Source organism: Balaenoptera physalus (genome assembly GCF_965194825.1).
Source record: "Balaenoptera physalus genome assembly, chromosome: 15".
NCBI lineage: Eukaryota > Metazoa > Chordata > Mammalia > Artiodactyla > Balaenopteridae > Balaenoptera > Balaenoptera physalus.
Window position 1 is genome coordinate 44,681,301 of NC_138894.1, and position 18,466 is coordinate 44,699,766.

The following is an 18,466-nucleotide window of genomic DNA, read 5'->3' on the forward strand; positions in this document are numbered from 1 at the left end:
TGCTTCTTTTGGAAAATGTATTCTTCAATTCCACAAATCAACTTCTAAATAAACTTCACAGCCCATTTAAAATTGAGTACAATTCCTTAATACAAAATAGAGAATTACCATATGACCCAGTAATTCCAATTCTAGGTATATAACCCCCAAAGCTGAAAACAGGGATTCAAAGAGATGCTTTTAGACCATGTTCATAGTAGCCAGAAGGTGGAAACAACCCAAGTGTCCATCAATGGATGAATGACTCCACAAAATGTGGGATATACATACAATGAAATATTACTTAACCACAACAACGAATAAAGTAGTGGTACATTACAATATGGTTGAACCTTGAGAATATTATAATAAGTGAAAGAAGTCAGATACAAAAGGATAACTATTGTTTGATTTCACTTATATGAAATATCTAGAATAAAACAATTTCAGAGAGACAGAAAGTAGATTAGCGAGTCCTAGGGGACCATGAGAGGAGAAAATGAGGAATTAATGAGTACAGAGTTTCTGTTTAGGGTGATGAAAAACTCTGGAAATAGTGGTGGTGATTGTACAATACTGTGAATGTAGTAAATGCTACTGAATTGTACATTTTAAAATGGTTAATTTTATATGTGAATTTCAAATCAATACAATTAAAAATTGTATATAGTCAGTACCTACAAGTATATAAAAATTGAAATAGCCGGTAAAGTATGCTTTTGCTACAAAAAAGATATAGTGGGCGGGCTTCCCTGGTGGCGCAGTGGTTGAGAATCTGCCTGCCAGTGCAGGGGACACGGGTTCGAGCCCTGGTCTGGGGGGGTCCCACATGCCACGGAGCGACTAGGTCCGTGAGCCACAATTGCTGAGCCTGCGCGTCTGGAGCCTGTGCTCCGCAACAAGAGAGGCCGCGACAGTGAGAGGCCCGCGCACCGCGATGAAGAGTGGCCCCCACTTGCCGCAACTAGAGAAAGCCCTCGCACAGAAACAAAGACCCAACACAGCCATAAATAAATAAATAAATAAAATAAAATAAAAAAATATAGTGGGAAAAGAGAACTGTCTCAAGAGCTAGAAAACCTAAAAACTTGGGTTCAAGCCCTAACTCAGCTGTTAGTAATTAGGCCATCTTATATGAGCCATTTTCCCTATCTGAGGCTCAGTTTTATCATGTAAAGAATATGGATACTATCTGCTCTGCTTAATTCTAAGGCTGAGATTCAGAAGGTACACAAAAACTCTAACACACCAGAGAAAAGGTACTAGCTTCTATAATAAATGAAAAGTTGGAAGTATGGGAACCCCAAAAAGGAAAAGGATGAATAAATATATGCTTTTCCTTTCTAACACCTTATCTTTTACTTCAGTTGTTACCCAGGCTTTAGGCAAATCTTGGGAGACCATTATTTGAGCTGGAGGAGGTTCAATACAATCCAGGGGGATTCTTGGCATTTATCAAGTTGGGGAACCAAGTCTAGCAGATCCAGTCTAGACTAGATTCTGTCCTGTGTAGTATGGAATATAAAGCCCTGAAGAGATTCTAGAATCAATCTGTAGTCCCTGACTATCTTTCAGATGATAAATGATCTCTAGTTGGGGCCACTACAAAGCTTCACTGGTAATATGTAGTATGGGGAGGAGAACTTGAGTCTATTTTGGTTAGAACCCTCAATAAATCAGGCTCCAAGTGTGAAACAAGGAAAGGAAACAGAATTTCTAGCTTTTTCTCTTGTGACACAAGGCTCTTTTATAGTAACATCTAATTTATCCAACACAAAGAGGAAAGGTGGTCTACTTGAAAGAATTAAAAAAAAAAAAGTCTCCTTAAAATATATAAAGGAAATAATTTAAAAATGTATTACAGAAATTACACTACCTAGTATTTACACTTTTAATATAGTTAACATAATATTTTCAAAAACCTTCAGAGACCAAAGGAAAAATGCAAATGTGAAGCCATATGTTGGTTTATGGCATATCTGTTGAATCCACACAAAAGTCTATGTATATGAATGAGCATACATGTAACTTGTTAGGGCGATGATAAACATGTTCTAGGTAACTTGGCACAGCAGGAAGGGTATGGTATAATAGGGTTCTGGTGACTTGCATGCTAGTTGAAGGTCAGCCTGATCTATGTGGCACTGAGCTTTTCCTGTGCCTCTGTCTCCTCTGTATAATAAGAAGGTTAGGTAATAGTTTTCAAAAAATAAAAAAAACCTTTTTTTGTTTTGTTTTAAATTTTAACCAGTAGAACCTTTTCTTTAAATGAACTCATCCAAGAAGCCCGCTATTTCAGATAAATAAACTCAGAGCTACTCTGTTTGAAGTAAGGTAAGAAACCCAGACGTCTACCTGCTTGCTCCCTTATTGTCCTGCCAGCCCCGAGGTGTCTCTGAAGAAGCCCTAAAGTCTCCACAGAACACAGCTTGAAACCAATCCGGCCAGATAAAGCCAAAGGTCTCTTCACATTCTAGTATGTTCTGATTTCACTAATGTAGGCAATTTTCAAATGTCCCATATAAATGCTTATTTCTGGAGGAGTTCTTTAATTATAAATATATCTTTGGCAAATAGAGAAGAAAAAGTTCAAGAAAGCTTTCCAATCCTAATCTACTACTAATTTACTAATCTACTTTACTAATCTACTTTAACACTGCCATAAAATTAAAGCAATTAATTAGATTAAAGGAATAGATTTTCCACTTACATTTTGACATTTTTTTACTTAATATAGTGTACTTTTAATTTGGTATGAATGATTTGAATTTATTTCCCATTTTTACCCCTTTTGTAGGAGCAGCATTTTAAAGAAATATATATGTAGAGACATATATTTTAAGGAAATATATATATCTTTAAAATATACACACATACAGTTTTTTTTTTTTTTCCAATAGCTTACTGTACACTTAGATCTATTCAATCACTATTGGCAATCAGCATTAAATGCCAATCTACCCTCTGGTTAGGAGCTAACTTGCTGCTCTAAACCATTTTTACAAACCTTCCTATATACCTTAATCCTTTCAAATGCAACTGTGACACAAAGTATTACAGACATTTAAAAACCAGTTCTCTTGAAAAAAAATTGTGGAGCATCAGTAACCAGATAGTATTCTCAAATTTCAGTGATCTAGTCCGTGGAGATGTCCCCTATGCATAGTGCTCTGTTTCGTGCAGTACATGGCTTTAGCTGGCCAAATCTTTTTTTTTTTCCCAATGAATCAGTAGAACAGTGAAGATCTTACTTTTTTTTTAAGCAGTGGCATATCAATGAGGCACAGATGTGTATTCCAACTCTGCATGGATGAGCACACTGTTCAATAGTGCTGGCTCACACGGTATCAGGGCGAGTTATCACTTCCCATGAAGGCACTCTTATCACCAGGGCCCAGAGAGGTGGCTGCAAATCGCAGCCTTTTTATTTTCAAGGCAGTTCTGCTGAACATTCAGGCTTCAAAGATTCACACTTCCAAAACTCTATAAGAGTTTGTGAACGCTCAATTTGCCAAAACTGTTTACAGTGTAATTGGGCACCGTACCTGTGTCCATGAGATAGCGAAGGCGCTTCTCCACCAGCGCGGCACGGGTGTCAATTTGCTTTTGCTCATTCTCTAGTGCTGCCAATTCTCCTACAACATACTGACTGGTGTCTTTGAACCCTTTCTGTTAACGAGAACAAACAGGAAAGAAAAAAAAATCACTTGTAAGTTGCATTTTTCCTTTCTACAAACACTTAGTAAAGCACTTACCTAGAGAACCAAATACGCCCTTAGTATCACTCTTAGTACCTAAAAGCAACGCCCTGTGATTCAAAAAATTTTCATATGAATTATAAATATTGCAAAACTTTTGTAAATAGAGAAAATCGTGGCTGTTTAGTATTATATTTATAATTTAACACCCAGATTTAAAAAGTTAACACTAAGTAAGAAAAAATTCTCCTTAGAGTTGAGTCAGAGTGATTTAAGCATGGACAAGGATAGAAGATAATTTTCCCTTGGTGACTGTCAAAACAAACACCAATGACATCTTTAATTCAAAAGTGTAATATATAAAAATGGAATTTAACTAAGGAATTGCTTCTTAAAGAATCTATCCTGAAAAAAATCAGATTTGTTCTTACAAAAATATAAAATTAAAAAGATACATTTCTTCTTTTCATAGTAACTATACTATTTAAAGTATTTTTAAAAAATGATAAAAGAGAAGTTTCTAATATCTCCAGTTTCCCCTCCAGCTGGCTTCTGTACTTTAACATGTCATTCTGTTGATGTATTAGTAATTATTGTAGCTGCGAATTCTAACTTGACAGGTGGTTTCAAACCTTGCTACACTGGATCTAATGCCACCAGTACACTGATTTGGTTAATCTTCCATTTAACCAAATTTGGATTTCAATCTGAAATTTTACTTTTTACAACCAAGCATGTTAAAATAAATTATCCTTAGAAGTTTTATTTGAAGTAGCAGTTCTATTATAAAGTACCAATATAGGCTTACTTTTTATTTTCCTATTACAAATCGAAATCATTAGGGGGCAGGGTTATTCATGGTATAGTACCAAACTGATAAATTATAGCTTCCTTTGGAATGCTTGTCTTGTGGCATTTCTAGGGGTTAGTTTCCTAAGTAGCTGAGAAATACTGAAGAACTGCTTAAGTGATTACTCTCACCACTACCACTACTAATATCAGCACTTACAATATTTATTCAGAGAAATAAATGTGAACAACGTTCTTGTGTCAAATCCCTTCCCTACCTAGAAGCATATTAATCTCTAAGAAGCCATGAGGAATTATCTTTCGTTACTCCTTAAACAAGAAACAAAATCAAGAATCATGTTATTTACGAGGATATTTTGGAATTCTCATAATCAACAAACCTGTCTAACCATACGTATAACTTATTTATCTTTGGAACCAGTAAACTGTACTCACACATGAACTCAATTTAAACCAGCTTATTGTTAAACTGACTATGGTAGTTGACAAACTTAAAGCTGAAATATTTTAAAAAATCATGAAATTGATAATGTCTCAGGATAGACTGATCAAATAAGTTACTGTATTCTTAAAAGATTCATACAAAGTGGATATTCTCCCATCTCACTATGAAATAAAACAGAAAAACTATAACAACAGAATAAATGCTAATGGTAGCTTTAAAATCTGGAATCTGGTGAATGCTTTTCGTATCTATCTGTCAGACAGCAGAGCATTTTCAAAAAGGACTATTCTCATTTCCATCCAGAGGGACAAAACAAACATAGTAAAAGCAACAAAGATATAAGAAAACAGAAGTGATAAGCAACACATAAACTTCATTGCTTGTACTGATTGGTTCAGTTAAAAATAGTAACAAAGTTTATAGTCAGATTTCTTTAGTGTGAGTATATAGTACACTCAAATATTCTGTATCTTATAAATTATACCAAATATTTCATCAGGATATACCAGTTAGCTCTTCTATGTATTAAGACGTGCCAGGTTTTAGTAAAACAACTTTAAAACGAGAACTTAAAAATGAGAAGTTTTTACAGCTCTAAAATGTAGTTTGTAACTCTGACTACATTTGCAAGGATTTTAAAATCCATAATAGACAATTTTAACAGTAAAAACAAAGAAAATATTTATACAAACTGGAGATAATAATAATATAAAAAAAAGTAGCACCATTAAAGAGAGCAGTGCTTCCAGACAAAAATTCAAGTTAAAACTTGTTCTTCCTGCTTCTGTCCCGCAGCTGTCCATCAAAAGCAGCTTTCTCCCTGCGGTCTATCAAATATTTCCCTCACAAATCAATTTTACACATGATCAGCCCATACCCCTACTGAGCTGAACCTCCCCGTTAATTAAGTGAAGAAATTACCATATATATTATATTAATGCAAACATCATTCAGCTAGTAATTCACGGCTGATCTGGATAATGGAAAGGTTGAACACCCATTAACCCAAGCCAACAAAATGGGTTGGCTGAGAAATTCTAGCAGGTCTCATGTGACTTTTCCCTCTAACTGCAGCTCTGCGGTATCTGCTATTGTAATAATTAAAATCCTCCCAGTAGATCAATACTGGAATCTCTTTATGGGAAGTGCCCTGATGGAAATGTCTCAAGGAAGCTGGGGCTGTGGAACTCTGAAAAATTCATTTTTTTTATCTGACAATTATCACCACACTGCAGACTAATTCAACAGTGCACCCCTCTCACTCTGCTTTGAATGCACTGGAGATTGACATCTTAAAAAACCTAACATCTCATTTTAACAAATAAAGGCACTATTTCCACATACAGTTTGGAATTATCAGCAATCATGAAACCACACAAAAAATTAATATACATTAAGCACTTCATCTTCTGATGGCTTCCTCTGAGTTTCAGTTATTGCTGCCTTCTCCTCATTTCCTTTCTTTGTATCTTCCTGTATTGATCTCTGCCTTTTCATCTCTTAAAAAAAAAGGGAAAGACATGTAAAATTATTATAAAGCTTGATATTTGTGTATTGAAATGTGGATTTACATTATCAGCTTCCATATATATATATATATAAATATTGTTAAATCATAAGATGGGAAAACATTTAAAAAAGTGTTCCTACCTGGTCTATTCTCAACATATTGACTGAAAGACTGAAGTTGAGTTTTTCTTACTGTAGAATCCTTGCTAAACACAACAGGATTTCTAAATCGTTCTGTTGCTTTTTGTAGTCGCTCAGTCCGGAGATCTTCTGTGCCATTCTAAAAGTGAAACAAATGTGGTAAGAGAGTCCTGATCTTATAAACGTGAAATTACACATTAGTAAAACAAGTTTTACTGATTTAAGATAATGCCAACTTAGAAACGTTTTGAAAGAAAAAAGGACTATAAAGAGATGTTCTAAATAGCTCAACGGCAAGGTCTGTTGCCTGTAACTGAAACCTTTGGGAGACATGGTTTAAATGGAGGATCATTCTTGATAACCGTGATTCATTAGATACTGTGAACCCCCATGTCTTCTTCTGATGATATGTATCATTTAAAAGCCACACTGCCTCTGTCTACCACTGCCCCACCACCCCAGCCCCACTATTCTGCCCCATCTGTTTGTACAGTCCCACAGACTTGTATGACAAGAAGAACTAGTTTCTAATTTTATGCCCATTGAGATAAACCACTAATGCTGGATGAAGGCTAAAAGGTAGGATTATAACACTACCCCACTGAACTGCATTTCATCAGCTATAACTTTCCAAAGCCAGATTTGTAAGTAAGCCCTTTACAGCTAAGAAAACTACAATTATCTTTTCCAGAGCTTCCTATGTTAATACTGGTAACAAATTCAAATGGTTCTATCAACAAGAAATATCCCAGAAGACTGAACCACCGCAGTGTGTGGAAGCCGCAGATACCGTGGTGCTGTGTACCAAACAAATATTTCATTTTATACCTAATCTTTTATTATTTTTATTAAGTGTTTTGAAAGTAAATAGGGAAAGGCTAAGATGCATGACTAATAGCTAAGCCTGCTGAATGCTGAAACTGGTTATCAAAAGCTACCAAGACTTTGCCCTTCCTCTGCATTGAGACAATCAGTAATGAGGGAGTCCTCCAATGGCCTATTCTCTAGCCTCAAGGAGGCCTGGGATACAGAATCCTCAAGGGAAGGTAACAGTTTATCCTTTTCCACAAACACAGAATGCCTCATTTATAAACGTGTAAACTGCATTTTATTAAAAAAATAAAACCCCAAATCAATGCTGAAAGCTTCAAGAGAACAGATGGACTCTATATGTTCTTCATAAGCACCATTTAAAAAATCTTAACTAAAAAGATCCATACAAAGACAAGCTGTTTAAAGCACACATTTTGTTGGAATAAGTTTGAAAATAACTACATTTAAGAGCTTTTTGGAAAGCAAAAACAACTGCATCTATTTAGATAATTAAACCTTAAGAATGAAAATACCTCTGTTTTATTTTTTTAAGTTATATATTTATTATTAGTATCATGCTTATAATATGCTAGCTATGTAGCTAGGATAGAAACAATTATGGCCTTTATTTATTTGTTTGTTTGTTTAAGAAAAGTGTGTATTCTACTGTTATCATAATAACTGCCCAATAGTCTAAAACTCAAGTCTTTACCAAAATAAACAAACACGGCTAAATTTTTTGAGGCCTGGCAACATGCTAAAATATCAGTGCGATTAGCCAGCAAATCCCATCTTAAGAAACCTTTTTATGACTAGGGACTTCTGCCACTTTACAAATGTATTCCTCTAAACCCACTAATTCAGTTAGCCTTTTCAATCCATTGTATTATTCTTAGTCCAGCTTCATTCTGCATTAAATCCAGTGCAGAAAGCTAAATTGAACGCAAAAAATCAGACCTGATCCAGGCTTCCTTTTGTTCAAAGATAGTGACCAAAAGTCCTCTGGTGCTGCCACACACTTTCATCACCAATTTATAGAAACCGACAGTATAAGGGAAAAGCAATGAAAGTCATTGTTTTGGGACTTCAAAGCATCTCTATGTCAGGGGAAGGAAATCCTTTCAGTCAGCAGGGCAGTCCCCATAGTCCGCAGGTGGGTGAAACAGTTATATAAGACTAGAAATGCCCTAAAGCTAGAGAAATATTTACGATACAGTGCAAGGAAAAGGCGGGATGGCTTGAGTGGGGATAATATAAATACTACAAATCATCATCATTATCATCATCATCTTATAATATTGCATTTTGGCTAAAATCTTACACAAGGTAAGATTTATATTGGCACAAAGCACATGCAAGTATCTTAAAAATTTATATTCACATACCATCTTCAGGAATTAATTCATCTTAACAGGTCAAAGGCTGAAGATGATAGAATATGCTAGAATTCTCTTAGCAACATTCTCGTTAGCAAAATACAAATGCATACAGAAGTCAAGAATAGTTTTTACTTTTACTGACATATCAACTTAAAGTAGTAGTTTCTCTGAAAAACAGTACCTGAATACTGATTACCATACTGGTATCTAATTTATTGGCTATTTAATAAAAATTTGTATATCTTAATGTTAATGTGAAGAATTTGGTAAGAAACTGACTTTAGGATTATGAAGTGCCAGTGGAAATTAGAATACACAGATACTAAGTCAAATATTTTAAACAAGTAAGATTTACCTTAATGTCTTGCTCTGAACTTTCAGTTATAGCTTTGTGAGCAGCGCTGGAAGGTGAATTTGCCACCTGTGGCTGAGTGTCTAGGAGTTTCTTCAGCTTCAAGTCCACCAACTTAGTGTTTTGTTCTGTTAAATATGCAAATACTATGAATAACTGTATGAGATGCATTTAGATGTGTAGGCTATCAATTTAAAGGACTTCATAAAAATATTACTATATTGAAAAAAAAGAGAAGCAGAACTCTTTATATATATATGTATGTATGTATACATAAACTATACTACATACCATATAACTATAGTATAACTAAGTAGTCTTTAGGCATATTGACTATATTCCCTTTTTAAAAATTGAGACATAATTGATATGTAACATTGTGTAAGTTGAAGATGTACAATGTGTTGATTTTATACATTTATATATTGCAATATGATTACCACCATAGCATTAGTTAACACTTCTATCATGTCACAAAATTATCATTTCTTTTCTGTGGTGGGAATAAATAAAATCTAGTCTCTTAGCATATATTCTGGTGTGTGTGTGTGTGTGTGTGTGTGTGTGTATGATATACATTCATATATATGTACTTTTCCCCAAAATCAGTCCCCTTAAAGAATATAGTCAACATGCCTAAAGACTATTTAGTTATTCTATAGTTAATAGCAGCTATGCTTACCTGAAAACCTAAGCCCATATTTGATGTACATATTTATATTAGCAACAGTATAGGCTGTACATAATGAAACAAGGTATTACAAAGTAGGTATTTAAAAGAGGTAACACATTTGATTATAAATTATATTATTTTATTGTTTCAATTCTTCTAGTATATTAAATTTAGACATATAATGCCATATTAAGTTCTTAACATGATCTTAGACAGTCATGTACACACTGTTAGAATCCAATGTTCCAATGTTTATGGGTATACATATATACCCAGCGTTGAAACAGGGTATATGTTTACAAATACCTTCTAATCAGAGTGCAGAAGTACAATAAAGATTATCACATTTTGGAATGTCTGAAATATGGATAGAAATTTAAAATAAATAAAAAATGGCTATAACTTTAAAAAAACAATTTCAAATTATTTTTAGCAAGTAAATTAATCTTTATTTAATAAAATAGTTCAGAAGTGAATGGAAACAAATAATTCTATTTAAACAAATTCACTCAAAGCAACTCTTTAATAAAATGATTATAAAAGACATGCCAACCATTTGATGAATGATATTTTTCATAAAGATTAATAAGTTTTCTAATTGTAAGACTCTTAATAAATGCTATTATCATTACTTTCATGCAAATTGGTCAGTTTATATTGCCAGGCTTCTCTTTTAAACAATATCTGATGAACTATGGTCAAATCAAGATAAAGATTAAACAACTTATTATTAAAAAATTATGACTTTAATATACATATTAAAAAAAGAATTTGGGGGAAAATAAAGCCAGGATAAAAAATCATAATGTATGCTACATGCTTCCAGATTCCAGTTTGCATTCCTATTTCTTACTGCCATGAAATAAACCATAGTCTGAATTGGAAAGTCTGTCCTATGCACTCGCCAACACTTACTGGCATGCTGGAGAGTTGTAAACAATATATTAGTTAACTCCAAAAACAGGAAGACTGAGATGTGTTTTCTTTTTAGGTATACAAAAAGTAGGAAGAGTGTTTTTAAGAAGGACAAGAATCAAGCCTGTTGGGCCTAATATTAACCAACCTTTAAATACATTAAAATATCCCACAAAGTTGCTATAACTAAAACTAGAAAATTCTCCTTACCTTACCCAAGAAAGGGCTAATTTCTCCTGTCTTCATAATCTACTGTTAAATCAGGAAATATGTACCACTTATTGTCACTGATTTTATACTTCCATGAATCGAATGTTAAGGCTTTAATTCTGTACTTCTGGATGCCCTCCGTGGTAAAGAGATGATACTGATTTCTACTAAAGACTTTGATGGTGGTTGTGGTGAGAGGGTGGGTAAGCAACAACAAAAATTTTTTTCAAAAAGAAAAATCAAACTTACCCAAGTTCTAAAGTATTTTAAATAGAAATAAGTAAAACGCAGTCTTAATTTGGGGTTAAATTTTTTTTAAGTTTCCTTAAATATCAGCATTCTCCTGGACTTGTACAATTATAAATATACTGACCTGTATCTAGTAAAAGTATTATTTAATACTAGACCATGAAGGAGCTACTGACAAAAGACACAGATTTTTTTGGGTGCTCTCTACAGTTAGGAAGACCATGTTTGATTGTTTCTTGGAGAAGTAACAGCATGATTTCAAATCGGGAAGAAACAAAGCAAGTTAGCATTGTAGGGACATGCCAGGGCTGGGAAGAATACCTGCTCTCCCTCCCTGTAGCTTTTTACAGGAAAAGATAAGTATTAGGGATTTCACTTTCTTACCCTTAAGTTTAAAGAGACTGCCAAAGACTTTTTATTGCTATAAGAATGCAATTCAATAAGTATTTATGGAACCTCTCACATATACAAAGCTACCTGCTGCTGACTAATAAAGGTAGTGCATATGGAACACTCATCTACTTAATCATCAGCAAGTACCTTTATATTTTATACAGTAACTCAGAAGTTCAACTGCAAATGTGATTATCGGTATAATATTTATTGATATACAATATGAGATGAATTTAATAGTAATCTATATAAGCAGTTTTCAAAGAGTTTTATTGTGATCAGTTATTAAGTATGTATAAAATAATTTATTAGTAGTAATATTTAAATATTTAAGGTAAGCACAAAATTTATAAAATAATATTACCACTAAGACTATCAATTCCAAACCAAATCAGAAAATCTGATCCATGGTTTAGATTTACATTTGAAGCATTCCATAGGTACTACATCTATACCTTACAACATCACAACAAAATATTTAGGCTGAGAAGGGAACCAATCATAAAATGTCTACAAATTGTCCCATATAACATAAAATATAAAACTGAATCCTAGTAATAAGAGAAAAACTAAAATTTGTTATTTCAATTTTATTGCTAATTTTAACATTAAGCCTAAAACAAAATAATAACATAAAATTGATGGAAAGTGGATTTAGCTAAATGATTTGTGAGGGTGTAAGATGTAATAAAACTACTAAAAGAACTTATTATCATGATTAATGAGATAATAATAAAAATATAACAGTTTTAATAGTTAATAAACAGTTATAATAAAAATATAAGAGTTTGCCATGCAGCAGGACACAAAGTATTTATAATTTGAAATTACCGGGAGTGTCAAGGTCATTTTCTAAGTTAGTAAGTTCATCTCCACCTCCTACAACAAAGCCTTCGGAAATCTCCTCGTTAGTATCTATCTCAACTTTATCATTTTCATCTGTAGGAAAATGTAGCAATAATGTTAGTATATTATTTCTATTTTATATCATTTGTTAGAAACACTAAGGAAAAAAATTAGTATTGTAATGACAGTTCAAATTCAGGTCTGACACAGATGAGCAAGTTAAGAAATCAGTTTTAAGTTACTTTTTCACTACTGGATTAACATTTATATTTTACATTCATATGTCAAAGATGAATTGTCACATCAAAGTAGATGCAAAAATTTTGACAATTTGTCACATGCTGTCTCTGAATCACTGAGCTCCTTGAATCCCTATGTTTTAAAATGTAATCTACTGGTAATCTCTAATAACAGTACACAAAAATAAAGTTGGGGAACTTCCCTGGTGGCACAGTGGTTAAGAATCCGCCTGCCACTGCAGAGGACACGGGTTCAAGCTCTGGTCCGGGAAGATCCCACATGCCATGGAGCAACTAAGCCCGTGCGCCACAACTACTGAGCCTGCGCTCTAGAGCCCACAAGCCACAACTACTGAGCCCGCGTGCCACAACTACTGAAGCCCGCACGCCTAGAGCCCATGCTCAGCAACAAGAGAAGCCACCACAATGAGAAGCCCGCGCACTGCAACAAAGAGTAGCCCCCGCTCGCTGCAACTGGAGAAAGCCCGCGCACAGCAATGAAGACCCAACACAGCCAAAAACAAACAAACAAACCAATAAAAATATTAAAAAAAAATAAAGTTGGTTTGGTAACAAAGTCATCAAATAACGTTTCTAAATTTCACATTTTTATCATTTATTAGATATAAATGTATAAAGAAACAACTCATTCTTTATAAACTTGTAGCTATATTTAAATCATTTGCATGAAGACTTGAATGCTTTTGTGCTATTAATGAAATATTATCAAAAGCATTATGAATTAAGAGACAAGATTGAGACGAGAATAGACAGTACCTTTATGCAAAAGAAAGTTCAGAAACAATTAAGACAGTACATCTTGGAAGACATAAGGCTGGTAGAAACACTTGTTATTCAAAAGTAAATACATGGGAATAAGGTAGTCACACTATTTTTTTATACACTTAGCAAAATGTCTTAGGTCATAATTAATTAATGGTATCATTTTTAAAAAGATTTCTATTACATATTTTTCCTTTTTAAACCCTAGTGATAAAAATGGTTAAGTAATTTTGAACATTATACATTTAAAAAGTCATAGCAGTAATTTGACTTGTATATTAGAAGTTAAGCTTTAAATTCCGCTATTGACAGGCAATGTACCTTTTGGAGAAATATCTGTCTAGCCCTGGGAGTTGAAGAATATCCCTACTATTCTACAGTTTATTTTTCATAGGGCAACTTTTATTAATAATGAGGTGTTCCAAAGGTTATTACAATTGAGAAATACTAAATTCTATAGCTTTGGCGTAAACCTTCAATATTTGTCCTTTTCCCTGTAGAGCTTTGTGTTTGATTTTGGGCTTCCCAAGTAAATATTTACTATGAGCATTAATATTAATAATAGTTTACATTTATTGAAGACTTCCTATGTACTATGTAAGCCATTTAGAAGAATACAACACAAATAAAAAGAATGAGAAATGCCCCCAGGGGAGAAGCACTGCTAAATGCTTTCAAATCGCTAAGGTATTATACTTGGCTATATTATTTAAGTACAATTAGTTGAGAGAGCTTTTCTAATCAACTATGCTTAGTACAACTATTTGACTAATTTCATAAAAGTCAGTACCTTCATCTTCATTATCCTCAAAAATTCTTCTCTAAATAATTTTGTAGTAAAGGGAAATGAATTAACAAATATTTCCTGAGTGCCAAGTAAGTATGCAGAACACTTCCTCTTATCAGAGATAGTTTACTACCCATAGTTCTTAGAGTACAGTACTTTGTTGCTGCAATCAGCCTTTATTGGTTACTACTGACCAGAATTAATATAGAGTGAAAACAAAAAATTAAACATTCATTCATTTATTTATTCAAGAAACGTCTACTATACGCCGGATCTGCAATTTACAAAACACTGCTAGATGTTGAAGAGATACCAAGTTGTATAAGACACTTATTCCACCTTAAAGTTACACATTCAAATGACTATAATACCATGTAGGACAGTTAAGTGTTATGGGGTAAAAATAAGGTATAGAGCAAATTCAAGGGAGGAAAAGATTATTCTTTGCCAGTAGCACCAGGAATTATTTTTTGGAAGCACTAACCTTTAAATTGGGTCTTCAGAAATGTACAGGATTTCAAAAAGTACAATTGAGGGAAGGGCACTACAGGCATGAGAGCAGGAAAGGGTAGGTTATGTTCAAAGAATGGTATAAAGTCTTATTTTGCTCAAGCATACTTAAAGGGAAATAACGGGAGGTAAGACTTGAAAGGTAAAACTGCAGAGAGCATTGAAGGGTAGGATAGGAAGTTTAAATTTTACTTGGTAGGAACGGAGAGACATTTGTGTTCAAACATGATCGGCAATGTGCTGTTTAACAGACAGCAGTCTATATAAGCAGTTTCTTACCACAGTGTTTCATGGTAATCAGTTGTGAAATATTTATAAAATAATTATTAGTAATATAAGCACTGAAGCTTATGTTTTTTTTTTTATAAATTAGAGTAGCTCCAGTATTATTCCTAAAATATCACTCTTGCTTACATTCTGATATGCCTTCACATGTGAAAGAAAAAGTGGTCCAGGGATTGCACATGGAAGTGCAATCCCTGGAGCCATGTGACAGCATCCTTCATGCGAGATTGCTGAGTAAGATGTTGGACTCTAGCACAGAAAGGCTGGAGGCAGGAAATCCAAGTTGGAGACTGTTATAACCTCCAGGTAAGTAGTATGGAGAGCTTAACCTATCATAAAAGAACTGGGAGTGGGTATGACTCGAAAACAAACTGGATATTGGGTGGTTGGGGGAGGGATACCGAGGAGAGGAAGAGTGAGGCAGACGACTCTCCAGCCAGTGACTAGAAGGACAGCACTGCTATGAAAAGAAGCTAAGTCTGGAACTGTGGTTGGATATGGGTACTTCAGGTCCTGGGGTTATGCAGTGGGATATTCATTACCCCTTTACACAGTGCCAGGCTCCTGTGTGATGTTAAACAGGTGCCATTCATTTTATTTCCCGGCTAAATGAAATCTCTATCTATACTACCACTCACCAGTAATGCTGAGTGGGTTAACCTAATGTTTATATATGTATTGTTAACCTTAGATAAAAGGATTACGATTTGGGAAGGGGAAAAGTAAAAATTGATCTCCCATACAGCTCAGGTTTTCTTAAGAATAGGTTTCCACTTTCTTTCCATTCACTGACTTCAGGTTTACAATGAACACAAATTCTTTTCAATAGTTAAAATGTTACACATTTCTTAACGCCTGTCAACATACTCTAAATGCATTTTAGCAGAATTAAAGTGCATGTTTGTCTTTGTGTGTGTGTTTAAAATATTACACATTATATATATGATATATATAAGATTATATATATCTTTATGGCTAACCACTGAAAATCCAGTAGGTAAGCGTGGCAGAAAGTAAACTAGAGATCCAATACACAATGGAAGGTGGTTTGCAAGCATGGCATGTATAATGTATGTAGGAAAAGGTAAAAAGAGATTGTATATACACTGGAATGAGACAATGCATTCCAGCTGACACTGCACAGCACTATAAGCAAAATGGGGATCCCAATGGTATGATTAATAGCACAGCAATAAGGCCAGTCTTACAACACTTATCATTTCTAAATAAACTGAATGAAAAATCAGGATATCTGGTGACAGTAAAAAAAGAATATCTGCACTTTTAAAAAAAGAAATTAAGGCTACCATTAAAAACATATTCACAGGGACTTCCTTGGTGGTGCAATGGTTAAGAATCCGGCTGCCAATGCAGGGGACACGGGTTCATGCCCTGGTCTGGGAAGATACCACATGCCGCGGAGCAACTAAGCCCGTGAGCCACAACTACTGAGGCTGCGAGCCACAACTACTGAAGCCTGTGCGCCTAGAGCCTGTGCTTCGCAACAAGAGAAGCCACCGCAGTGAGAAGCCCGTGCACCGCAACAAAGAGTAGCCCCTGCTCCCCGCAACTAGAAGAAGCCTGCGTGCAGCAATGAAGACCCAACGCAGCCAGAAATAAATAAATTAATTAATTTAAAAAAATATTCACACAAAATGGTGGTTTAGAGAACATAGAGATTGTACCTAAGTGTACATGAAACTGTTTCTTCCCAGGAAAAAAAAAATATTCAGAATAAAATTTCTCATTTGTATAATGATTTTAAAATTCTCATTGAAGGTCCCCTATAAAATGCATAACTTTTAAAGTTATTCTGTAGAAATCAAACAAATGATAGAAAACAATACAAATATATTATTAATAGAAGCTGAAAATAAAAATTACTGAAGGTCTGTAAGATTTTATTTTGGGTCAACAAATTTAGATAAATCTATTTGCCATAACTGAAATAAGGATAATGCAGGCACACAAACATTCTCATGGATAAAATTTTTAAATTTTCATTTATTCATTTGAAATGCAAAAACAAAGTACACTACTCCATCTAAATCAAAGAGAGGCAAAAATGTCAGTTTAAAAGTTCAATGACCCTCACCTAATCCAAACCAAAGTGATAAGCTACAGAATAAAAAAATACATATATGACATATATACACAAAATATACACACATACATAAGGACACAAAATATACAAAATCTATATCATATACAATATCCCATGTAATATATAACAAATATATGATATATTATAATATCATCTTCAAACTAGATTAACACCTTCCTTGCAAGTGCCCACGGGCCATTAATAAAAATGTAACATTTATTTGGCCAAAATAAAAACTTATTAATTCTCAAAGCAGAAATTCAGGGCATATTCTTTGACCATAATATCATACAACTAAAAATGAAAATACCACAATTCATCCACAAACAACTGTACCTTGCCAAGTAAGATCAATACAATAAATGAACCCACAAGTTTGTTACCTAAAATGAGGATTTTAAAAGGAGGCTGTTATAGGTCTATAACTAAACAATGAAGCAGAAATTGAAAAAACACATGTAGTATACCACAATATCACCTGACTCTCCTCTAAGTCCTAAAATTATGTCAAGAGGAGGACAAGTAAAAGCTAGGCTGTAGCTCCTTGGACTGATTCTGCTATTTCACAAGAATTAGGCTACTTCTGGTTGAAATAGGATGCAAGTGGGATGCTTGAATACCTGGCTTTACATGACCTAAAATATCTTGCATATATTTTCTGCAGACACCTGAGGCTTATGACACCTCACCTCAAACTTACTAAGTTTTCCTTTCCTCACTGAGGCTGGCTGCTGAGAATGGAAAAAAAACAGGCTTTTCAAGTAGGTTCAGGCAGTGAGTTTGAGTATCATGTTCAACACGTCCCCTAGGTTGTGCTTTCACCTGATTATTTCAGCTCTTGACTACCCCCTCTTCTTTGTCACTTTGGACCACTGCTTCCAAAAATTTTCCTACCCTAGTCTGTCTCCTAGGCTGGTCCCTACTCATTTCTCTCTCCTCCTTTCACACTATTCCTTATTCAGACCTCATAATTCCCATTAGACATTGGAAGAATGGACACTAATTTGTTAACTGTTTCCCCTGACTTATTAACCCCATAGGGTTATTTTCATTTAGGAATTAGACTCTTGTGAAATCAAGTGAATTTCTAATTTGCTATGTAAGGGTCAGCAAACTATAGCATGGGGGCAAAATCCAGCCCACCACCATTTTGGGGTAAATAACAGGCATGCCCATTAATTTACATATTTCAGACTACAAGAGCAGAGTCGAGTAGCTAAGACGGAGAACATATGGTCTGAGAAGGCTATAAAAATTTACTCTGGCCCTTTCCAGGAAGTTTGCCGAATCCCGGCCTAGCACAGTGACTGGCACTGCTAAACAGATAAATGTGTATGTATGATGGT

At 34.3% G+C, this 18,466-nt stretch overlaps 1 protein-coding gene across 13 annotated transcripts in view; it reads right to left on the minus strand.

Annotated features, from left to right (window-relative positions):
- Positions 1-18,466, minus strand: part of EHBP1 (EH domain binding protein 1) — a 312,365-nt gene that overhangs the window by 18,956 nt on the left and 274,943 nt on the right. For 8 of the 13 annotated variants that reach the window (XM_082426544.1, XM_082426545.1, XM_082426547.1 and 5 more), the window contains 5 exons: positions 12,398-12,505; positions 9,130-9,254; positions 6,583-6,721; positions 6,325-6,431; positions 3,525-3,648 (listed from right to left, as the gene is read on the minus strand). In XM_082426544.1, coding sequence (XP_082282670.1) covers positions 3,525-3,648; positions 6,325-6,431; positions 6,583-6,721; positions 9,130-9,254; positions 12,398-12,505 — 603 coding nt within the window. The remainder of the gene's footprint in view (positions 1-3,524; positions 3,649-6,324; positions 6,432-6,582; positions 6,722-9,129; positions 9,255-12,397; positions 12,506-18,466) is intronic. The other 5 variants (XM_082426541.1, XM_082426549.1, XM_082426539.1 and 2 more) reach the window with 1 other exon arrangement.